At 35.5% G+C, this 27,886-nt stretch overlaps 2 protein-coding genes across 3 annotated transcripts in view; one reads left to right on the top strand and one right to left on the bottom strand.

Annotated features, from left to right (window-relative positions):
• LOC110513573 (NLR family CARD domain-containing protein 3-like) overlaps nt 1-12,650 on the top strand; it is a 291,508-nt gene extending 278,858 nt beyond the window's left edge. Inside the window, exons 4-11 of one of the 2 annotated variants that reach the window (XM_036973337.1) lie at nt 1,533-1,688; nt 5,386-5,502; nt 5,739-6,181; nt 6,557-8,327; nt 8,614-8,787; nt 11,275-11,448; nt 11,625-11,671; nt 12,083-12,650. In XM_036973337.1, the coding sequence (XP_036829232.1) occupies nt 1,533-1,688; nt 5,386-5,502; nt 5,739-6,181; nt 6,557-8,327; nt 8,614-8,787; nt 11,275-11,448; nt 11,625-11,671; nt 12,083-12,612 (3,412 nt within the window). In that variant the 3' untranslated portion in view covers nt 12,613-12,650. Of the gene's footprint in view, nt 1-1,532; nt 1,689-5,385; nt 5,503-5,738; nt 6,182-6,556; nt 8,328-8,613; nt 8,855-11,274; nt 11,449-11,624; nt 11,672-12,082 lie in introns of those variants that run through there. The other variant, XM_036973338.1, reaches the window with a different exon arrangement.
• LOC110517709 (NLR family CARD domain-containing protein 3-like) overlaps nt 1-27,886 on the bottom strand; it is a 283,581-nt gene that overhangs the window by 152,846 nt on the left and 102,849 nt on the right. The gene's annotated exons all lie outside the window — the stretch shown is intronic.

The raw sequence follows: 27,886 nt of genomic DNA, 5'->3' as shown, positions 1-27,886 counted from the left end.
TTCCACTTTACTTCACATCCTATTTCTTCACTGTTGAGCCGTTGTAGATGTAGATTGCATGGCGGTCTGCTCGATTTTATACACCTGTCAGCAACAGGTGTGGCTGAAATAGCCGAATCCACTAATTTGAAGGGGTGTCCACATACTTTTGTATCTATAGTGTAGATTCTCTGTCCTGCTACTGGAAGGAGTATAACATTATGTGAACTGATCTGAACAGGTTTAGGCTGGTCATCTATGATATGTAGGTTATATACAGTACATTCTCTGTCCTGCTACTGGAAGGACTATAACATTATGTGAACTGACCTGAACAGGTTTAGACTGGTCATCTATGATATGTAGGTTATATACAGTACATTCTCTGTCCTGCTACTGGTAGGACTATAACATTATGTGAACTGATCTGAACAGGTTTAGACTGGTCATCTATGATATGTAGGTTATATGCAGTACATTCTCTGTCCTGCTACTGGAAGGACTATAACATTATGTGAACTGATCTGAACAGGTTTAGACTGGTCATCTATGATATGTAGGTTATATACAGTACATTCTCTGTCCTGCTACTGGTAGGACTATAACATTATGTGAACTGATCTGAACAGGTTTAGACTGGTCATCTATGATATGTAGGTTATATACAGTACATTCTCTGTCCTGCTACTGGTAGGACTATAACATTATGTGAACTGATCTGAACAGGTTTAGACTGGTCATCTATGATATGTAGGCTATAGCCGAGGTATAGACCTTGATCTGCATATCACTAACAAACTGCTATTATACATTATAACCTAGTCTACTTTACATAATATAACATCTACATATCACTAACAACCCACTACTATACATTATAACCTAGTCTACTTTACATAATATAACATCTACATATCACTAACAACCCACTACTATACATTATAACCTAGACTACTTTACATAATATAACATCTACATATCACTAACAACCCACTACTATACATTATAACCTAGTCTACTTTACATAATATAAAATCTCTTACTTGATGCAAAAAACGTTTCTGAATGGATCAATGATTTCCCCTCAGATCAATCATGTCCGTTTTAGCCCTTCTGTCTATATTCTCAGATACGTTAAGAAAATAACAGATTGAAAGACAATAAATATCCTGTTTTTGATTAATACAATAAATAGTCTGTTTTTGATTAATACAATAAATAGCCCACCTTTAAATAATAAAATAAGAATTTGTTCTTAACTGTCTAGTTAAATAAAAAAAGGTGAATAAAAATAATTGTGAGACATGGCCTTGTGCTGCTGTAATGTCTAGAACTACCTTAACAAACAGTGACTTATTATTATTATTATTATTATTGACAGTTACCATGGAGAAGAGATGTCACATCTACATATTCATGTGATTGTATGAAATCACCTGACTGTTTCTATGTCTGTTAGTAAATGTTTTATAAGAGATTATTAATAAATTATAACAATTGACATTCAATAATTACTGTGTTAACCACAACCAACATGCTGGATCTCTGTTTAGGGGTCAGTTCTCTAAAATGAGTCTCTCTGGGGAGAGAGATGAAGGGGACCCTGCCTCAAAAATGAGACTCTCTGGGGAGAGAGAGGAGGGGGACCCTGCCTCAAAAATGAGACTCTCTGGGGAGAGAGAGGGAGGACCTGACACCAAAGCTAAGAGGTGAGATGACAGTTGTGTTTAGGAATTATTTTGAGTTTCTTTCAAAAATGCCATTTCCAAAAATGTTCACATTAGTTGTTTTAATCAGAAATGGTTGCTTATGGTTTATTATTTAACAACATGATGTTGGTTGCTTATGGTTTATTATTTAACAACATGATGTTGGTTGCTAATGGCTTATTATTTAACAACATGATGTTGGTTGCTTATGGCTTATTATTTAACAACATGATGTTGGTTGCTTATGGCTTATTATTTAACAACATGATGTTGGTTGCTTATGGCTTATTATTTAACAACATGATGTTGGTTGCTTATGGTTTATTATTTAACAACATGATGTTGGTTGCTTATGGCTTATTATTTAACAACATGATGTTGGTTGCTTATGGTTTATTATTTAACAACATGATGTTGGTTGCTTATGGCTTATTATTTAACAACATGATGTTGGTTGCTTATGGTTTATTATTTAACAACATGATGTTGGTTGCTTATGGCTTATTATTTAACAACATGATGTTGGTTGCTTATGGTTTATTATTTAACAACATGATGTTGGTTGCTTATGGCTTATTATTTAACAACATGATGTTGGTTGCTTATGGTTTATTATTTAACAACATGATGTTGGTTGCTAATGGTTTATTATTTAACAACATGATGTTGGTTGCTTATGGTTTATTATTTAACAACATGATGTTGGTTGCTTATGGCTTATTATTTAACAACATGATGTTGGTTGCTTATGGCTTATTATTTAACAACATGATGTTGGTTGCTTATGGTTTATTATTTAACAACATGATGTTGGTTGCTTATGGTTTATTATTTAACAACATGATGTTGGTTGCTTATGGCTTATTATTTAACAACATGATGTTGGTTGCTTATGGCTTATTATTTAACAACATGATGTTGGTTGCTTATGGCTTATTATTTAACAACATGATGTTGGTTGCTTATGGTTTATTATTTAACAACATGATGTTGGTTGCTTATGGTTTATTATTTAACAACATGATGTTGGTTGCTTATGGCTTATTATTTAACAACATGATGTTGGTTGCTTTTCCTCCAAAGGGAGAACTTGAAATAACACGATGTAGAGAATTAAATAATCAAAAGAAAAACGTGTTTATTTTACACTCTCAGAAAATAAGGTTCCTTCTAGAACCAAAAAGGCTTCTATCACTTCATTAATATATGGAATCACTAAAAGTGCTATATATGTTTGGGTTCAGTGAAGAAGAACATCTAGAGTTCTGATCAAAAAAAGGTTAATGTTTTGAGGATGTGAACCCAGCAGTCCTCCAGTGGTCAGATCAAGTCCGTCTGTATTTTCCAGCACCCGGCCTGGGATTCGAACCAGCCACCTTTCAACCACAAGTCCAATTCCTGCCACAGCTACAACTCTTTAGCCTTTGGGCGAAAACCTGAGTTAATCTTCAGAAATAAGCATGAGTTAATCTGCCAAAATTAAGACAAAATGGTATCACTTGCCAAAATCAGTGCCAAAAGCACAAGACATACTGTTGCATGTAGGTCTACATTATTTATGGATTGATCATATTGATTCATATAGAAATATAAAAACATTATTATAAACTACTACAAAGCAATTACATGTGGCTCAGGAACCACTGACTGACTGCATTATTTTATAGTAATATCAAGACACCTGCTGTTAACTCTTAACTACTTAGGACAGCTGCTGTTAACTCTTAACTACTTAGGACACCTGCTGTTAACTCTTAACTACTTAGGACAGCTCACGAGGTGTCCTAAATATCTGCTGACTAGGTGGGACTAGAGACTTCATGCATAGCTTTAATTTATACCCATAAGTGTAAAATGTCTTTATTCTCAGCACTTACACGACCAATTTTCTACTCTGAGACACTTTGGCGATATGGACCCAGATCTCAACATATTGTTATAAAAAAAACAGAATGTTTGTTTTACATAATAATAAAAAATGAATATTACTAATGTAACCCACTGTAAAGACTGGGTTTAGTTGATTGTGTTGCACTGATCATGTCCGCGTTCTGGAACTGTCCGCGTCCCCGTACAGAACTGTCCGCGTCCCCGTTCGGTGTGGCGCCAAGGAGATTGTCCGGTTACGCGCAGATTGGACTGAGGTGATCTTGGGGAATAACGACGGAGTTTGTTACAGTGTTGAGACACCGAAGTTTACTGTTCAATTTGCTTTTTTCTTTACGGTCAGGGACAGTGTGAGTGTAGCAAGATCATTTTCACTCTCTATTCTTTTTTTATTTTGTGGTTCACCGGATTCATCATCGAGACGAAAGACAGACGAACGACCTGCTAGCTAGTCGGTACAGTCGGTACAGCTCAGTAAGCTAGCTAGCTACTCTACCAGCAGCATCCTAGTTATCCTAGCTAGTCGGTACAGCTCGGTAAGCTAGCTAGCTACTCTACCAGCAGCATCCTAGTTATCCTAGCTAGTCGGTACAGCTCGGTAAGCTAGCTAGCTACTCTACCAGCAGTATCCTAGTTATCCTAGCTAGTCGGTACAGCTCGGTAAGCTAGCTAGCTACTCTACCAGCAGCATCCTAGTTATCCTAGCTAGTCGGTACAGCTCGGTAAGCTAGCTAGCTACTCTACCGGCAGCATCCTAGTTATCCTAGCTAGTCGGTACAGCTCGGTAAGCTAGCTAGCTACTCTACCAGCAGCATCCTAGTTATCCTAGCTAGTCGGTACAGCTCGGTAAGCTAGCTAGCTACTCTACCAGCAGCATCCTAGTTATCCTAGCTAGTCGGTACAGCTCGGTAAGCTAGCTAGCTACTCTACCAGCAGCATCCTAGTTACCATAGCTACCACTACATCATCACCGGCTGTCTGCATTTCTTGTGGACCGATGGAGCTCCCCGGTTGTTTCTTCCACCTGTTAAATCCCTGTGAGGCTTCTCCCTCTCTCGTTGACGGATGCTGGCTACCTCTGTCCGGTTCTCCTCTCTTCACGAGATGGACGGTAACTTTAGTGTTTAAACCCTCTGTGTCCAAGGACCAAACTTTTGAATATTATTTTATTGTATATTATTATGTAGGTATTGAACACCGGGTAAATAATCACTAGTCAGAACCTCAACCTCATTATACATTCATTATAAAAATCAGCTTAATATCTGATATTGTGAGTAAACAACCTCGAGAGTGCGTCTTCCAGCCCTCCAATAAATTACATCATTCAACCCTCCCGGTTAGTAAATTTACCTCAACATGCCCCCGGAGAAGGCAGAGTAACGACACCAGCCTTTTAGCGGGGCTGACAGACTGACTACAACGCTCGCGTCGCAAATTGAATCTCGTTATTAAAAATGCAACACTGCTCTCGCGCCAACGAGCGTCTAGAAGTCAGTTCTATTTGTGATGCAGTTCGCGCTGCATCTCCTCATTGGTTTATAGACGCAGGTACCCACGTGCCATCTCCTCATTGGTTTATAGACGCAGGTACTCACGTGGCATCTCCTCATTGGTTTATAGACGCAGGTACCCACGTGCCATCTCCTCATTTAGCAAAAAAACATAACATAAACATAACTTCTTTAAACAATAAGAGCTAATTTACGAACATTTCTAAAAATGGATATATGGCTTTTTTTTTTTTCTTCTTATGTTTCCCCATCTGAGCTCAGATTAGATGAGAGATGTAATGTTTGTTGTGTTGAAGACCAATCAAGCAGGAGAGACCAGCCTCCCCTGTTCCCAGCTGTGTGTCCATGAAGAGTGACCAGTCTATGGAACCTCCTATGAAGTTTAGAGAGGGAGACTTTTCTACTGAACAAAGGTAAGAAGAACTCATGAGTCAGTGAGTTAAACAACACTGTCTCTAGTCATTTCTCCTCTCCCATTTTCCCATTTATTGTTGTTTTCATAATCCATAGGCTAATCATTTTATCCAATTTCATAGTCCTAAAACAATATTAAACAAACACAACATTCCCTCCGTGTGTTTGCGTGTGTGTGTGCGTGTGTGTGTGTACTCCCTGGATGAGGAGATGTAATCTCATGTTTTGTCCACAGAAACCAACAGGAGAGATCAGAGTCAGAGATTCTCAGTGGTCAGTCTTCCCAGAGTCATCAAACAGACCTGGCCTCCATATTCAGTGTATGTGGTCCTGTTATGTACATTTGTTTTTGTTTACCTCAAGTAAAGTTGATCTGTCAATCATTCATTAATGTGTTAATGAGAAAGCATTTATTCTCTTGCTTAACTTATTTACTTTATTTATTTCAGTTGCTTGAAGAGAAAATTATGACATTTGTGAAGAACGAGCTGAAGATGTTCAAGGGGATTCTTAGTCCAGAACTCCCAGAAGGCTTTGAGAGTCAGAAGCAGGATAAGGAAGTGGTGGATGCTGAAGATGAGCAGCAGGAGAGCAGTGCCAGAGAGGGGGCTCTGAAGATCACACTGCACATCCTGAGGAAAATGAACCAGAAGGAGCTTGCTGACACACTGGAGAAATGTAAGATCTGTCTGCCTCATGTTGAATGCCTTTTTATAACATTTAAAAGCTGTAGCTAAAGTACAGCTAAAGTAGCTGTGTAACTCAATGATATTGTAGCAGCCTTAACACAACACCTAGTGACCTCATCAAGTAGCAGCAGGGATGTGTTGTGGTGATTCATTTAGAGAAAGAGAGAGACAACATTATAATACCATCAATAATACCAATAATAATATAATCAGTCACACCAGTCTGTAATGCATTATGAAAACATTTACACATTTATACAGTCAGTTAAGAGAATAAATTATTATAATGTCAAACTTTATAACAGTCCTACAATACTGTAGACATTAAAACAGACGTAATATTAATATCCTGTGTTATTTCTAGATTCAGATGAGCTCGCTGTGATTTGCCAACGTGAACTCAAATCTAATCTAAAGAAGAAGTTTCAATGTGTATTTGAGGGGATCGCTAAACAAGGAAACCCAACATTTCTCAATAAGATCTACACAGAGCTCTACATCACAGAGGGTGGAACAGGAGAGGTCAATAATGAACATGAGCTGAGACAGATTGAGACAACAACCAGGAAACAAGCAAGACCAGAGACTGCAATCAAATGTAACGACATCTTCAAACCCTTAACTGGACAAGACAAACCTATCAGAACTGTGCTGACAAAGGGAGTCGCTGGCATTGGAAAAACAGTCTCTGTGCAGAAGTTCATTCTGGACTGGGCTGAAGGAAAAGCAAATCAGGATGTCCAATTTGTATTTTCATTTCCTTTCCGGGAGCTGAATTTGATGAAAGAGGACAAACACACTTTCATTGAACTTCTTAATCACTTCTCAATGGAAACCAAACAATCAGGAATCTCCATCTACAACAAGTTCAAAGTTCTGTTCATCTTTGATGGTCTGGATGAGTGCCGACTCCCCCTAGACTTCCAGAAGAACAAGATCTGTTGGGACGTCACAGAGTCAACCTCAGTGGATGTTCTGCTGACAAATCTCATCAAGGGAAATCTGCTTCCCTCTGCTCTCCTCTGGATAACTACCCGACCTGCAGCAGCCAATAAGATCCCTTCAAGGTGTATTGACCAGGTGACAGAGGTACGAGGGTTCAATGACCCACAGAAGGAGGAGTACTTCAGGAAGAGATTCAGTGATGAGGACCTGGCCAGCAGAATCATCTCACACATAAAGACATCAAGGAGCCTCCACATCATGTGCCACATTCCAGTCTTCTGTTGGATTTCTGCAACAGTCCTTGAACACATGCTGAAACATAAGAGAGAAGAGATGCCCAAGACTCTGACTGAGATGTACACACACCTTGTGGAGTTTCATACCAAACAGAAGAATGAAAAGTATCTTGGGAAAGAAGAGACAGGTCCACACTGGAATAAAGAGAGCATTCTGTCACTGGGAAAACTGGCTTTTCAACAGCTTGTGAAGGGCAATCTGATTTTCTATGAAGAAGACCTGAAAGAGGCTGGCATTGATGTTAATGAAGCCTCAGTGTACTCAGGATTGTGCACACAGCTCTTTAAAGAGGAATGTGTGCTGTACCAGGACAAGGTGTACTGCTTCGTACATCTAAGCATTCAGGAGTTTCTGGCTGCTGTATATGTGTTTCTCTCATTCAACAACAACAATGAGAATCTAATGGACAAACTGCAAACAAACGACGAGCCTGAAGTTACTTTCTACAAGAGTGCTGTGGATAAAGCCTTACAAAGTGAGACAGGAAACCTGGACCTTTTCCTCCGCTTCCTTCTGGGCCTCTCACTGGAGTCCAATCAGAAGCACTTACGAGGTCTACTGACAAAGACAAGAAGCAGCTCACAGAGCCACGAAGAAACAGTCAAGTACATCAAGGAGAAGATCAGGGAGAATCCCTCTCCAGAGAGGAGCATCAATCTGTTCCACTGTCTGAATGAACTGAATGACCATTCTCTAGTGGAGGAGATCCAAAGCTTCCTGAGATCAGGAAGTCTCTCAAAACCCAACCTGTCACCTGCACAGTGGTCAGCTCTGGTCTTTGTGTTGCTGACTTCAGAAAAGGAGCTGGATGTGTTTGACCTGAAGAAATACTCCAGATCAGAGGAAGGTCTTCTGAGGCTGCTGCCAGTGGTCAAAGCCTCCAGAGCTGTTCTGTAAGTAAATACAATGACATTCAAGTACTAATCAGCTAGAATAAATATTCAGTTTAGAGAAAAAAAGGTATTATAATATGTATATAATATTATATTGAAAAACATATTGAATAAATGCATTGATGTTCACATTAGTATAACAATATGACCATACAATTCTAGGAGACAGAGGATGAATCTATATGTTGTTTGAGAGAATAAACCAAATGCATCTGCCATTATCCCTCTACACTACTGGTGTTAAATTAACAGTGTGTTTGTGAAGTCATGATGATCTCTTTGTCAGGCTGTCAGGCTGTGGAGTCACAGATGAAGGCTGTGCTTCTCTGGTCTCAGCTCTGGAGTCAAACCCCTCACACCTGAGAGAACTGGATCTGAGTAACAATGACCTGAAGGATTCAGGAGTGAAGCTGCTCTCTGCTGGACTGGGGAATCCCCACTGTAAACTGGAGACTCTGAGGTCAGTATTATCAGATATGAAAGCACTTTATGTGTGTAGTTCTCCCATTTGAAAAAGTCGTAATTAATATAATTTGCAGTTTGTCTCGGTTGTGTTTTGGATGTTTTTCCTAATAGAAACTGAGTGGTGAATAATGTCCTGTCATTTTGGAGTCACTTCACTTGTATTGTCAGTAAGAATAGAAGATGTTTCTGAACACTTCTACATTCATGTGGATGCTACCATGATGATGAATAATCAGGAATGAATCGATGATAATGATGAATGAGAAAGTTACAGAGGCACAAAGATCATCCCCCCTCTGTTATTGGTAATGGTGAGAGGTTAGTATGTTTTGTTGTAGCCTCTGTTATTGGTAATGGTGAGAGGTTAGCATGTTTTGTTGTAGTCTCTGTTATTGGTAATGGTGAGAGGTTAGTATGTTTTGTTGTAGCCTCTGTTATTGGTAATGGTGAGAGGTTAGTATGTTTTGTTGTAGCCTCTGTTATTGGTAATGGTGAGAGGTTAGCATGTTTTGTTGTAGCCTCTGTTATTGGTAATGGTGAGAGGTTAGCATATTTTGTTGTAGCCTCTGTTATTGGTAATGGTGAGAGGTTAGCATGTTTTGTTGTAGTCTCTGTTATTGGTAATGGTGAGAGGTTAGCATGTTTTGTTGTAGTCTCTGTTATTGGTAATGGTGAGAGATTAGCATGTTTTGTTGTAGTCTCTGTTATTGGTAATGGTGAGAGGTTAGCATGTTTTGTTGTAGCCTCTGTTATTGGTAATGGTGAGAGGTTAGCATATTTTGTTGTAGCCTCTGTAACTTTCTCACTCATTATTATTCATGATTCATTCATGATCTTACTCAGTCAAGGCGTCACAGGCTTGATGTCTCATGGTGTTCGAGGAATATGGGACCAGATATACTTTTGACTGATTTAATACACTTTAAGTGTCAGAATACTTATGACTTCTTCAAATGGGGGGGACTAGATACATAAAATGCTTTAATTTTTCTAAACGTTGAAACAGATATGTATTAAAATATCCTCAAATAAAAGGTGACATTATAAACTGTCACCTCATATGAAACATTTGATCTCAAATCCAAAATGCTGGAGTATAGAGACACATTTAAAATGTTAGCTTCACTGTCTAAATAGATATGGTGTGGACTGTTTACTCAATACGATCTAAATATTATACCTCACTGTCTAAATAGATATGGTGTGGACTGTTTACTCAATACAATCTAAATCTGATACCTCACTGTCTAAATAGATATGGTGTGGACTGTATACTCAATACAATCTAAATCTGATACCTCACTGTCTAAATAGATATGGTGTGGACTGTATACTCAATACAATCTAAATCTGATTCCTCACTGTCTAAATAGATATGGTGTGGACTGTATACTCAATACAACCTAAATCTGACACCTCACTGTCTAAATAGATATGGTGTGGACTGTCTACTCAATACAATCTAAATCTGATTCCTCACTGTCTAAATAGATATGGTGTGGACTGTATACTCAATACAACCTAAATCTGACACCTCACTGTCTAAATAGATATGGTGTGGACTGTCTACTCAATACAATCTAAATCTGATACCTCACTGTCTAAATAGATATGGTGTGGACTGTATACTCAATACAATCTAAATCTGATTCCTCACTGTCTAAATAGATATGGTGTGGACTGTATACTCAATACAATCTAAATCTGATACCTCACTGTCTAAATAGATATGGTGTGGACTGTATACTCAATACAATCTAAATCTGATACCTCACTGTCTAAATAGATATGGTGTGGACTGTATACTCAATACAATCTAAATCTGATACTTCACTGTCTAAATAGATATGGTGTGGACTGTTTACTCAATACGATCTAAATATTATACCTCACTGTCTAAATAGATATGGTGTGGACTGTATACTCAATACAATCTAAATCTGATACCTCACTGTCTAAATAGATATGGTGTGGACTGTATACTCAATACAATCTAAATCTGATACCTCACTGTCTAAATAGATATGGTGTGGACTGTTTACTCAATACGATCTAAATATTATACCTCACTGTCTAAATAGATATGGTGTGGACTGTATACTCAATACAATCTAAATCTGATACCTCACTGTCTAAATAGATATGGTGTGGACTGTATACTCAATACAATCTAAATCTGATACCTCACTGTCTAAATAGATATGGTGTGGACTGTTTACTCAATACGATCTAAATATTATACCTCACTGTCTAAATAGATATGGTGTGGACTGTATACTCAATACAATCTAAATCTGATACCTCACTGTCTGTCTTCTGACTGATACTGCTTTTTAAACTGGTCTGGTCAGTCTACTGTAATATTTGTACTATACAGGTTTCAGGACACTGATATATCTGAATATGTTGAAAAAATATACTGCCACTATTTTCACCTCCAAAGAATATCAGTGTGATTTTAATATGATTTGACTCTTTGCAGGCTGTCAGGCTGTCTAGTCACAGAGGAAGGCTGTGCTTCTCTGGTCTCAGCTCTGAGGTCAAACCCCTCACACCTGAGAGAGCTGGATCTGAGCTACAATCACCCAGGAGACTCAGGAGTCAGACTGCTCTCTGCTGGACTGGAGGATCCACACTGCAGACTGGAGAAACTCAAGTATGTAGAGGGTTTATGTCAATGTTCATATCAGACATGTTTGACTTATTAGGCTAGTTAAGACAAACGTTCTGACCACCACTTGGACAAAGTTATAAGTTACTGTGTGTGTGTGTGTGTGTGTGAATTCAGGTGTATCCCTCAATGACTGTCTGTTCTTCTGCTTACCGCTACAGTGTGGAACATGGTGGAGAGAACAGAATGAAACCTGGGATTAGAAAATGTGAGTGTTGACTGCTGTGAAGAATATGACTAAGAATAAGGCTTAATTCAAGTTAATTCAAAGTCAAAGACCACCATCATTACTTACTTGGTCATATTAAATATCAGCTGTAGTTCTACAGAAGCAGAAATCAGGGACACCAAAGTTTACAAAGAGGTGCTTTGACTGTGTGTGTGTGTGTGTGTGTGTGTGTGTGTGTGTGTGTGTGTGTGTGTGTGTAATTAATGTGAATAAGTGTGTTTTATATTACCAGACAGTATAACATCTGATCATTCAACAAGTCTCAAGTTACCTTAACTTCTCCTTTTGATACCTAGAAACATCTACATTAAATGAATTAGTGAAAAGTGAGTTAACATTCTAATGTGAATGATGATGATTTCTAATATTGTGTCTGGTTTCATCCATCAGATGTCTGTGATCTCACACTGGACCCAAACACAGTAAACAGACTCCTCTCTCTGTCTGAGGAGAACAGAAAGGTGACATGTGGGAGAGAGGAGCAGCTGTATCCTGATCACCCAGAGAGACTTGAGGACTGTAGACAGGTGCTGTGTAGAGAGGGTCTGACTGGGCGCTGTTACTGGGAGGTAGACTGGAGTGGGGGGGCTGTTATAGGAGTGACATATAAAGGAATCAACAGGAGAGGAGGGGCTAATGACTGTTGTTTTGGATGCAATGACAAGTCCTGGAGTCTGATCTGCTCTGACAACAGTTACTATGCCTGGCACAATAGTAATCCCACTACCATAGACGTCCCCTCCTCCAGCTCCCACAGAGTAGGAGTGTATCTGGACTGGCCAGCCGGCACTCTGTCCTTCTATAGAGCCTCCTCTGACACACTGACCCACCTGATCACATTCACCTCCACATTCACTGAGCCCCTCTATCCAGGGTTTTGGGTTTGGGATGATGGTGAATCAGTGTCCCTCTGTCAGTGACACACACACACACACACACACACACACACACACACACACACACACACACACACTGGACAAACACACACACACCTGCTGGACACACACTTGACACACACACACACACACACGCTGGACACACACACACACATGCTGGACACACACACACGTACACACGCTGGACACACACTGGACACAGACACACACGCACTCACGCTGGACACACACACACACATGCTGGACAAACACACACACACACTGGACACACACATGCTACACACACACACACACACACACTGAACACACACTGGACAAACACACACACACACTGGACAAACAAAAACACACACACACACAAACACACACACACTGGACACACACACACACTGGACACACACATGCTGGACACACACACACGTACACACGCTTGACACACACACACACACTGGACACAGACACACACGCACTCACGCTGGACACACACACACACATGCTGGACAAACACACACACACACTGGACACACACATGCTACACACACACACACTGGACACACACTGGACAAACACACACACACACTGGACAAACAAAAACACACACACACACAAACACACACACACACACTGGACACACACACACACTGGACACACACATGCTGGACACACACACTGGACTCACAGACACACATTGGACAAACACACACACACACACTGGACACACGCACGCTCTGGACAAACAAACACACACTGGACAAACACACACACACACTAGACAAACAAACACACACACAAACACAGTGGAAACACACACTGGACAAACACACACTCACTGGACAAACACATTGGACACACATGCATATATATATAGGACCTCTTACAATAACACTGTTAAAATACCAATGTGATCATTTGTCTTTTATGTTGAAAAACAAATTGTACAATTATGTATAATTATATATGGATCATGTTCACAAACACACACACTGGACACACAGTGTGATCATTTGTTGTCTATTATGTTGAATAACACACAGGAAACACACAAACACATTGGACACACACACATGCGCATCTTCCTATAATTGTGACCTTGACCCAGGACCTCTTACAATAACATGTCTTTTATGTTGAATAACAAATTGTACAATTATATACAATTATATCTGGACATACTCTCCATAGTTGTATAATTATATATGGACATACACTCCATAGTTGTATAATTATATATGGACATACACTCCATAGTTGTATAATTATATATAATTATATATGGACATACACTCCATAGTTGTATAATTATATCTGGACATACTCTCCATAGTTGTATAATTATATCTGGACATACACTCCATAGTTGTATAATTATATCTGGACATACACTCCATAGTTGTATAATTATATCTGGACATACACTCCATAGTTGTATAATTATATCTGGACATACACTCCATAGTTGTATAATTATATCTGGACATACACTCCATAGTTGTATAATTATATATAATTATATATGGACATACACTCCATAGTTGTATAATTATATCTGGACATACGCTCCATAGTTGTATAATTATATATGGACATACGCTCCATAGTTGTATAATTATATCTGGACATACTCTCCATAGATGTATAATTATATATGGACATACGCTCCATAGTTGTATAATTATATATGGACATACGCTCCATAGTTGTATAATTATATATAATTATATATGGACATACGCTCCATAGTTGTATAATTATATATAATTATATATGGACATACACTCCATAGTTGTATAATTATATATGGACATACGCTCCATAGTTGTATAATTATATATGGACATACTCTCCATAGTTGTATAATTATATATAATTATATATGGACATACGCTCCATAGTTGTATAATTATATATGGACATACACTCCATAGTTGTATAATTATATATGGACATACGCTCCATAGTTGTATAATTATATCTGGACATACTCTCCATAGTTGTATAATTATATATAATTATATATGGACATACGCTCCATAGTTGTATAATTATATATGGACATACGCTCCATAGTTGTATAATTATATATGGACATACACTCCATAGTTGTATAATTATATATGGACATACTCTCCATAGTTGTATAATTATATCTGGACATACTCTCCATAGTTGTATAATTATATATGGACATACACTCCATAGTTGTATAATTATGTATGGACATACTCTCCATAGTTGTATAATTATATCTGGACATACGCTCCATAGTTGTATAATTATATATGGACATACACTCCATAGTTGTATAATTATATATGGACATACTCTCCATAGTTGTATAATTATATATGGACATACTCTCCATAGTTGTATAATTATATATGGACATACGCTCCATAGTTGTATAATTATATATGGACATACTCTCCATAGTTGTATAATTATATATGGACATACGCTCCATAGTTGTATAATTATATATGGACATACACTCCATAGTTGTATAATTATATATGGACATACACTCCATAGTTGTATAATTATATCTGGACATACACTCCATAGTTGTATAATTATATATGGACATACTCTCCATAGTTGTATAATTATATCTGGACATACTCTCCATAGTTGTATAATTATATATGGACATACACTCCATAGTTGTATAATTATATCTGGACATACTCTCCATAGTTGTATAATTATATATGGACATACTCTCCATAGTTGTATAATTATATATGGACATACGCTCCATAGTTGTATAATTATATATAATTATATATGGACATACGCTCCATAGTTGTATAATTATATCTGGACATACGCTCCATAGTTGTATAATTATATATGGACATACTCTCCATAGTTGTATAATTATATCTGGACATACTCTCCATAGTTGTATAATTATATCTGGACATACTCTCCATAGTTGTATAATTATATATAATTATATATGGACATACGCTCCATAGTTGTATAATTATATCTGGACATACTCTCCATAGTTGTATAATTATATATAATTATATATGGACATACACTCCATAGTTGTATAATTATATATAATTATATATGGACATACACTCCATAGTTGTATAATTATATATGGACATACACTCCATAGTTGTATAATTATATCTGGACATACTCTCCATAGTTGTATAATTATATATGGACATACACTCCATAGTTGTATAATTATATATAATTATATATGGACATACTCTCCATAGTTGTATAATTATATATGGACATACACTCCATAGTTGTATAATTATATATAATTATATATGGACATACGCTCCATAGTTGTATAATTATATCTGGACATACGCTCCATAGTTGTATAATTATATATGGACATACTCTCCATAGTTGTATAATTATATATGGACATACGCTCCATAGTTGTATAATTATATCTGGACATACGCTCCATAGTTGTATAATTATATATGGACATACGCTCCATAGTTGTATAATTATATATGGACATACGCTCCATAGTTGTATAATTATATATGGACATACACTCCATAGTTGTATAATTATATATGGACATACGCTCCATAGTTGTATAATTATATCTGGACATACGCTCCATAGTTGTATAATTATATATAATTATATATGGACATACACTCCATAGTTGTATAATTATATATGGACATACGCTCCATAGTTGTATAATTATATATAATTATATATGGACATACGCTCCATAGTTGTATAATTATATATGGACATACGCTCCATAGTTGTATAATTATATATAATTATATATGGACATACACTCCATAGTTGTATAATTATATATAATTATATATGGACATACGCTCCATAGTTGTATAATTATATATGGACATACACTCCATAGTTGTATAATTATATATAATTATATATGGACATACGCTCTATAGATGTATAATTATATATGGACATACTCTCCATAGTTGTATAATTATATCTGGACATACGCTCCATAGTTGTATAATTATATATGGACATACACTCCATAGTTGTATAATTATATATAATTATATATGGACATACACTCCATAGTTGTATAATTATATCTGGACATACTCTCCATAGTTGTATAATTATATATGGACATACGCTCTATAGATGTATAATTATATATGGACATACTCTCCATAGTTGTATAATTATATCTGGACATACGCTCCATAGTTATATAATTATATCTGGACATACACTCCATAGTTGTATAATTATATCTGGACATACGCTCCATAGTTGTATAATTATATATGGACATACGCTCCATAGTTGTATAATTATATCTGGACATACTCTCCATAGTTGTATAATTATATATGGACATACACTCCATAGTTGTATAATTATATATAATTATATATGGACATACGCTCCATAGTTGTATAATTATATCTGGACATACGCTCCATAGTTGTATAATTATATATGGACATACGCTCCATAGTTGTATAATTATATCTGGACATACGCTCCATAGTTGTATAATTATATCTGGACATACGCTCCATAGTTGTATAATTATATCTGGACACACGCTCCATAGTTGTATAATTATATATGGACATACGCTCCATAGTTGTATAATTATATATGGACATACGCTCCATAGTTGTATAATTATATCTGGACATACACTCCATAGTTGTATAATTATATATGGACATACGCTCCATAGTTGTATAATTATATATAATTATATATGGACATACACTCCATAGTTGTATAATTATATATGGACATACGCTCCATAGTTGTATAATTATATCTGGACATACGCTCCATAGTTGTATAATTATATATGGACATACGCTCCATAGTTGTATAATTATATATAATTATATATGGACATACACTCCATAGTTGTATAATTATATATAATTATATATGGACATACACTCCATAGTTGTATAATTATATATGGACATACACTCCATAGATGTATAATTATATATGGACATACTCTCCATAGTTGTATAATTATATCTGGACATACGCTCCATAGTTGTATAATTATATATGGACATACGCTCCATAGTTATATAATTATATCTGGACATACACTCCATAGTTGTATAATTATATATGGACATACGCTCCATAGTTATATAATTATGTATGGACATACGCTCCATAGTTATATAATTATATCTGGACATACGCTCCATAGTTGTATAATTATATATAATTATATATGGACATACGCTCCATAGTTGTATAATTATATATGGACATACTCTCCATAGTTGTATAATTATATCTGGACATACGCTCCATAGTTGTATAATTATATATAATTATATATGGACATACGCTCCATAGTTATATAATTATATCTGGACATACTCTCCATAGTTGTATAATTATATATGGACATACTCTCCATAGTTGTATAATTATATCTGGACATACGCTCCATAGTTGTATAATTATATCTGGACATACGCTCCATAGTTGTATAATTATATCTGGACATACGCTCCATAGTTGTATAATTATATCTGGACATACACTCCATAGTTGTATAATTATATATAATTATATATGGACATACGCTCCATAGTTGTATAATTATATATAATTATATATGGACATACGCTCCATAGTTGTATAATTATATCTGGACATACTCTCCATAGTTGTATAATTATATCTGGACATACACTCCATAGTTGTATAATTATATATGGACATACGCTCCATAGTTGTATAATTATATATAATTATATATGGACATACGCTCCATAGTTGTATAATTATATATAATTATATATGGACATACGCTCCATAGTTGTATAATTATATATAATTATATATGGACATACACTCCATAGTTGTATAATTATATATAATTATATATGGACATACGCTCCATAGTTGTATAATTATATATAATTATATATGGACATACGCTCCATAGTTGTATAATTATATATAATTATATATGGACATACGCTCCATAGTTGTATAATTATATATAATTATATATGGACATACACTCCATAGTTGTATAATTATATATGGACATACGCTCCATAGTTGTATAATTATATATAATTATATATGGACATACACTCCATAGTTGTATAATTATATCTGGACATACTCTCCATAGTTGTATAATTATATATGGACATACGCTCCATAGTTGTATAATTATATATGGACATACACTCCATAGTTGTATAATTATATATGGACATACTCTCCATAGTTGTATAATTATATATGGACATACTCTCCATAGTTGTATAATTATATATGGACATACACTCCATAGTTGTATAATTATATATGGACATACTCTCCATAGTTGTATAATTATATATGGACATACACTCCATAGTTGTATAATTATATCTGGACATACGCTCCATAGTTGTATAATTATATCTGGACATACGCTCCATAGTTGTATAATTATATATAATTATATATGGACATACGCTCCATAGTTGTATAATTATATATAATTATATATGGACATACGCTCCATAGTTGTATAATTATATATAATTATATATGGACATACACTCCATAGTTGTATAATTATATATAATTATATATGGACATACGCTCCATAGTTGTATAATTATATCTGGACATACGCTCCATAGTTGTATAATTATATATAATTATATATGGACATACGCTCCATAGTTGTATAATTATATATAATTATATATGGACATACGCTCCATAGTTGTATAATTATATATAATTATATCTGGACATACTCTCCATAGTTGTATAATTATATCTGGACATACTCTCCATAGTTGTATAATTATATCTGGACATACTCTCCATAGTTGTATAATTATATCTGGACATACACTCCATAGTTGTATAATTATATATGGACATACACTCCATAGTTGTATAATTATATCTGGACATACACTCCATAGTTGTATAATTATATATGGACATACGCTCCATAGTTGTATAATTATATATGGACATACGCTCCATAGTTGTATAATTATATATAATTATATCTGGACATACTCTCCATAGTTGTATAATTATATATGGACATACTCTCCATAGTTGTATAATTATATATGGACATACGCTCCATAGTTGTATAATTATATCTGGACATACGCTCCATAGTTGTATAATTATATATGGACATACGCTCCATAGTTGTATAATTATATATAATTATATCTGGACATACTCTCCATAGTTGTATAATTATATATGGACATACTCTCCATAGTTGTATAATTATATCTGGACATACGCTCCATAGTTGTATAATTATATCTGGACATACGCTCCATAGTTGTATAATTATATATAATTATATCTGGACATACTCTCCATAGTTGTATAATTATATATAATTATATCTGGACATACTCTCCATAGTTGTATAATTATATATAATTATATCTGGACATACTCTCCATAGTTGTATAATTATATCTGGACATACGCTCCATAGTTGTATAATTATATATAATTATATCTGGACATACTCTCCATAGTTGTATAATTATATATGGACATACTCTCCATAGTTGTATAATTATATATGGACATACACTCCATAGTTGTATAATTATATATAATTATATATGGACATACACTCCATAGTTGTATAATTATATATAATTATATATGGACATACACTCCATAGTTGTATAATTATATATGGACATACGCTCTATAGATGTATAATTATATATGGACATACTCTCCATAGTTGTATAATTATATATAATTATATCTGGACATACTCTCCATAGTTGTATAATTATATCTGGACATACGCTCCATAGTTGTATAATTATATATAATTATATCTGGACATACTCTCCATAGTTGTATAATTATATATGGACATACTCTCCATAGTTGTATAATTATATATGGACATACACTCCATAGTTGTATAATTATATATAATTATATATGGACATACACTCCATAGTTGTATAATTATATATAATTATATCTGGACATACACTCCATAGTTGTATAATTATATATGGACATACGCTCTATAGATGTATAATTATATATGGACATACTCTCCATAGTTGTATAATTATATCTGGACATACGCTCCATAGTTGTATAATTATATATGGACATACGCTCCATAGTTATATAATTATATCTGGACATACACTCCATAGTTGTATAATTATATCTGGACATACGCTCCATAGTTGTATAATTATATATGGACATACACTCCATAGTTGTATAATTATATATAATTATATATGGACATACGCTCCATAGTTGTATAATTATATCTGGACATACGCTCCATAGTTGTATAATTATATATGGACATACTCTCCATAGTTGTATAATTATATATGGACATACGCTCCATAGTTGTATAATTATATCTGGACATACACTCCATAGTTGTATAATTATATATAATTATATCTGGACATACTCTCCATAGTTGTATAATTATATATGGACATACGCTCCATAGTTGTATAATTATATCTGGACATACGCTCCATAGTTGTATAATTATATATGGACATACGCTCCATAGTTGTATAATTATATCTGGACATACACTCCATAGTTGTATAATTATATATGGACATACGCTCCATAGTTGTATAATTATATATGGACATACGCTCCATAGTTGTATAATTATATATAATTATATATGGACATACACTCCATAGTTGTATAATTATATATAATTATATATGGACATACACTCCATAGTTGTATAATTATATATGGACATACGCTCCATAGATGTATAATTATATATGGACATACTCTCCATAGTTGTATAATTATATCTGGACATACGCTCCATAGTTGTATAATTATATATAATTATATATGGACATACGCTCCATAGTTGTATAATTATATATGGACATACGCTCCATAGTTATATAATTATATCTGGACATACACTCCATAGTTGTATAATTATATATGGACATACGCTCCATAGTTATATAATTATGTATGGACATACGCTCCATAGTTATATAATTATATCTGGACATACGCTCCATAGTTGTATAATTATATATAATTATATATGGACATACGCTCCATAGTTGTATAATTATATATGGACATACTCTCCATAGTTGTATAATTATATCTGGACATACGCTCCATAGTTGTATAATTATATATAATTATATATGGACATACGCTCCATAGTTATATAATTATATCTGGACATACTCTCCATAGTTGTATAATTATATATGGACATACTCTCCATAGTTGTATAATTATATCTGGACATACGCTCCATAGTTGTATAATTATATCTGGACATACGCTCCATAGTTGTATAATTATATCTGGACATACACTCCATAGTTGTATAATTATATATAATTATATATGGACATACGCTCCATAGTTGTATAATTATATATAATTATATATGGACATACGCTCCATAGTTGTATAATTATATCTGGACATACTCTCCATAGTTGTATAATTATATCTGGACATACACTCCATAGTTGTATAATTATATATGGACATACGCTCCATAGTTGTATAATTATATATAATTATATATGGACATACGCTCCATAGTTGTATAATTATATATAATTATATATGGACATACGCTCCATAGTTGTATAATTATATATAATTATATATGGACATACACTCCATAGTTGTATAATTATATATAATTATATATGGACATACGCTCCATAGTTGTATAATTATATCTGGACATACTCTCCATAGTTGTATAATTATATCTGGACATACTCTCCATAGTTGTATAATTATATATGGACATACGCTCCATAGTTGTATAATTATATATGGACATACGCTCCATAGTTGTATAATTATATATGGACATACTCTCCATAGTTGTATAATTATATATGGACATACTCTCCATAGTTGTATAATTATATATGGACATACTCTCCATAGTTGTATAATTATATATGGACATACGCTCCATAGTTGTATAATTATATATAATTATATCTGGACATACTCTCCATAGTTGTATAATTATATATGGACATACTCTCCATAGTTGTATAATTATATATGGACATACTCTCCATAGTTGTATAATTATATATGGACATACACTCCATAGTTGTATAATTATATCTGGACATACTCTCCATAGTTGTATAATTATATCTGGACATACGCTCCATAGTTGTATAATTATATATGGACATACTCTCCATAGTTGTATAATTATATATGGACATACTCTCCATAGTTGTATAATTATATATGGACATACTCTCCATAGTTGTATAATTATATATGGACATACGCTCCATAGTTGTATAATTATATATAATTATATCTGGACATACTCTCCATAGTTGTATAATTATATATGGACATACTCTCCATAGTTGTATAATTATATATGGACATACTCTCCATAGTTGTATAATTATATCTGGACATACGCTCCATAGTTGTATAATTATATCTGGACATACGCTCCATAGTTGTATAATTATATATGGACATACTCTCCATAGTTGTATAATTATATATGGACATACTCTCCATAGTTGTATAATTATATATGGACATACACTCCATAGTTGTATAATTATATCTGGACATACGCTCCATAGTTGTATAATTATATCTGGACATACGCTCCATAGTTGTATAATTATATCTGGACATACGCTCCATAGTTGTATAATTATATATGGACATACTCTCCATAGTTGTATAATTATATATGGACATACGCTGTATAGTTGTATAATTATATCTGGACATACACTCCATAGTTGTATAAGTATACAAGGATATATTGTACTTTTCATAATAAAACATACTTGAAACAAGAAAAGGCTGTTAATTGTGAAAACAGTTTGTTTATTGATTTAACGTTTCCTCTGTCAGGTTGATGTTAACCTGCGACTGGTTGAAACAAGAAAAGGCTGTTAATTGTGAAAACAGTTTGTTTATTGATTTAACGTTTCCTCTGTCAGGTTGATGTTAACCTGCGACTGGTTGAAACAAGAAAAGGCTGTTAATTGTGAAAACAGTTTGTTTATTGATTTAACGTTTCCTCTGTCAGGTTGATGTTAACCTGCGACTGGTTGAAACAAGAAAAGGCCTGTTAATTGTGAAAACAGTTTGTTTATTGATTTAACGTTTCCTCTGTCAGGTTGACGTTAACCTGCGACTGGTTGAAACAAGAAAAGGCTGTTAATTGTGAAAACAGTTTGTTTATTGATTTAACGTTTCCTCTGTCAGGTTGATGTTAACCTGCGACTGGTTGAAACAAGAAAAGGCTGTTAATTGTGAAAACAGTTTGTTTATTGATTTAACGTTTCCTCTGTCAGGTTGATGTTAACCTGCGACTGGTTGAAACAAGAAAAGGCCTGTTAATTGTGAAAACAGTTTGTTTATTGATTTAACGTTTCCTCTGTCAGGTTGATGTTAACCTGCGACTGGTTGAAACATGAAACAAATATGAAATGAAATACAAAACAATTAAATATGTGGAATAGAATTAAACAGATTGTACAATTAGTACAACAGAGTGTTGTGATGCAGGGTCACTATAGCAACAGAGTGTTGTGATGCAGGGTTACTATAGCAACAGAGTGTTGTAATGCAGGGTTACTATAACAACAGAGTGTTGTAATGCAGGGTCACTATAGCAACAGAGTTCTCTCTCCCTCAGCTCTCTCTGTTTTCTGCTCTCTCCCTCTTTCTGCTCGCTCTCTCTGCTCTCTCTGCTCTCTCACTCTCTGCTCTCACTCTCTGCTCTATCTGCTCTATCTGCTCTCTCACTCTCTGCTCTCTCACTCTCTGCTCTCTCACTCTCTGCTCTCACTCTCTGATCTCACTCTCTGCTCTATCTGCTCTCTCAGCCTGCTCTCTGCTCTCTCTCTGTTCTCTGCTCTCTCAGCCTGCTCTCTGCTCTCTCTCTGTTATCTGCTCTCTGCTCTCTCAGCCTGCTCTCTGCTCTCTCTGCTCTCTGCTCTGCTGCTCTCTCTTTTCTCTGCTCTCTCTCTGTTCTCTGCTCTGCTGCTCTCTTTTCTCTGCTCTCTGCTCTCTCTCTCTCTCTGCTCTTTCACTCTTTGCTCTCTCACTCTTTCTTTGCTTTCTCAGCCTGCTCTCTGCTCTCTCTCTCTGCTCCCTCTCTCTCTCCCACACTCTGCTCTCTCTCTCTCCCACACACTCTGCTCTCTCTCTCCCACACTCTCTGCTGTCTCTCTCTGCTCTCTCTCTCTCCAACACTCTTCTCTCTCTGCTCTGCTGCTCTCTCTTTTCTCTGCTCTCTCTCTGCTCTCTCTTTGCTCTCTGCTCTCTCTCTCTCCTCTTTCACTCTTTCACTATTTGCTCTCTCACTCTTTCTTTGCTTTCTCAGCCTGCTCTCTGCTCTCTCTCTCTGCTCCCTCTCTCTCTCCCACACTCTGCTCTCTCTCTCCCACACACTCTGCTCTCTCTCCCACACTCTCTGCTCTCTCTCTCCCACACACTCTGCTCTCTCTGCTCTCTCTCTCTCCCACACACTCTGCTCTCTCTCTGCTCTCTCTCTCTCCCACACTCTCTGCTGTCTCTCTCTGCTCTCTCTCTCTCCCACACTCTTCTCTCTCTCTCTCTGCTCTCTCTCTCTCCCACACTCTGCTCTCTCTCCCACACTTTCTGCTCTCTCTCTCTCTCCCACACTTTCTGCTCTCTCTCCCACACTTTCTGCTCTCTCTCCCACACTTTCTGCTCTCTCCCCCACACTTTCTGCTCTCTCCCCCACACTTTCTGCTCTCTCTCCCACACTTTCTGCTCTCTCTCCCACACTTTCTGCTCTCTCTATCTCTCACTTTCTGCTCTCTCTCCCACACTTTCTGCTCTCTCTCCCACACTTTCTGCTCTCTCACTTTCTGCTCTCTCTCCCACACTTTCTGCTCTCTCTCCCACACTTTCTGCTCTCTCACTTTCTGCTCTGTCTCTCTCACTTTCTCTATCTTAACAGTGGTGAAGTTTGGACAATCACCACTTGATGGCAGTGTTAAACCAGAAGTCATGAAAACAACATCACTGCATCAAGAGAGGGAGAGAGAGAGAGTCTAATATACTGATATACAGTAACATTCAGAAAGTATTCAGACCCCTTGACTTTTTACACATTTTGTCACGTTACAGACTTATTCTAAAATGGATTAAATGTGTTTTTCCCCTCATCAATCTACACACAATAACCCAGAATTACAAAGCAAAAACTGTTCACTTTATGTGTGAACATTTTCATTAAAAAAAACTTAGATATCACAGAGGGAGAGGGAGAGTAGAGAGTCAGAAAGTAGAGTAGAGTAGAGAGTCAGAACAGAGGGAAAGAGGGAGAGAGAGAGAGAGGGAGGGTAGAGAGTCAGAACAGAGGGAAAGAGAGAGAGAGGGAGGGTAGAAAGTCAGAACAGAGGGAAAGAGAGAGAGGGACGCAACGTTAATTATTTATGAAAATCGCAAATGAAATGAAATAAATATATTAACTCACAAGCTTAGCCTTTTGTTAACAACACTGTCATCTCAGATTTTCAAAATATGCTTTTCAACCATTGCAAAACAAGCATTTGTGTAAGAGTATTGATAGCCTAGCATAGCATTAAGCCTAGCATTCAGCAGGCAACATTTTCACAACAACAAGAAAAGCCTTCAAATAAAATAATTTACCTTTGAAGAACTTCGGATGTTTTCAATGACGAGACTCTCAGTTAGATAGCAAATGTTCATTTTTTCCAAAAAGATTATTTGTGTAGGAGAAATCGCTCCGTTTTGTTCATCACGTTTGGCTAAGAAAAAAATCTGAAAATTCAGTCTCTACAACGCCAAACTTTTTACCAAATTAACTCCATAATATCGACAGAAACATGGCAAAGGTTGTTTAGAATCAATCCTCAAGGTGTTTTTCACATATCTATTCGATGATAAATCACTCGTAGCAGTTTGGTTTCTCCTCTGAAGAAAATGGAACGCGCATGGACGTGGAGATTACGCAATAATTGCGACGGAGGACACCAAGCGACCACCTGGTAGAAGTAGTCTCTTATGGTCAATCTTCCAATGATATGCCTACAAATACGTCACAATGCTGCAGACACCTTGGGGAAAACGTGGAAAATGTAAGCTGACTCCTAGCTCCTCCACAGCCATATAAGGAGTCATTGCCATGACGCGGTTTCAAAAAATGCAGCACTTCCTGATTGAAATGTCATCTTGGTTTCGCCTGTAGCATCAGTTCTGTGGCACTAACAGACAATATCTTTGCAGTTTTGGAAACGTTAGAGTGTTTTCTATCCAAAGCTGTCACTTATATGCATAGTCGAGCATCTTGTCGTGACAAAATATCGCGCTTAAAACGGGAACGTTTTTTGTCCAAAAATGAAATACCGGCCCTAGAGTTCCAAGAGGATTTATACAGATAATTTACACAAAATACAATATAGTAATAATATAAATTACCTGAGAATTGTATGTCATCCAGTCTTAATATGTTTGTATGTCATCCAGTCTTAATATGAATTGTATGTCATCCAGTCTTAATATGTTTGTAGAAACCAAATATTAATACATTGTTAAAAACATTTTTAAAAGTATTTTACATTTAGAGAGCGATAACACACACGCACGCTATACAATGTCAAGTAATTGTTTTCTAGAACTGTGTACATCCACTAGGGGGAGCCAGTGGTCCACTCTTGAGTAGAGCCTTGCTTTGGCAATTTCATGGTTCTGAGTCACTTTGAGACATGTCACACAAAATTGACATTTGTTTGTTGAAAACATTAGGATAAATACATATGTGAGTAGAGTCCTTTCTCGTTATTTTTTTTTTTTTTATCTCTAACACAACATCTAATTTATTATATACTATATAATTTATATAATGCATTAAAAGTGGTCCATCTTATAAAATAATACAATGATCCCCTTTTTGTATTTTTTATTGACTGAGACATACACTGGACAGTCCATCCTCGGACATCCCAGGATGACCCCCTGAGGACACTTTTTAAAAGGTTAAAGGTTAGGCAGGATTAAAACTGTTTTTTTCAAAGACACTAGGGACACCCCTTGTGTGCATATAGTTCCCTTGTGTGTAAGAGACCCCCTAGATGAACAACCTATTGATCATTAAAATATGGATTGCTGAGAACTCTTTAAAAGTGTAAAGGTTAAACAGGTTTAAAACAGTTGTTGTTTTGTAAAACCTTTATATAAATCATAATCGTTACTATTACACAATACTACACATTACTACACAATAAACATT

The sequence above is a fragment of the Oncorhynchus mykiss genome, unplaced genomic scaffold (genome assembly GCF_013265735.2).
Source record: "Oncorhynchus mykiss isolate Arlee unplaced genomic scaffold, USDA_OmykA_1.1 un_scaffold_231, whole genome shotgun sequence".
Lineage (NCBI taxonomy): Eukaryota > Metazoa > Chordata > Actinopteri > Salmoniformes > Salmonidae > Oncorhynchus > Oncorhynchus mykiss.
The sequence above is the reverse complement of the archived record's forward strand: the minus strand, read 5'-3'. Positions and strand labels throughout refer to the sequence as shown.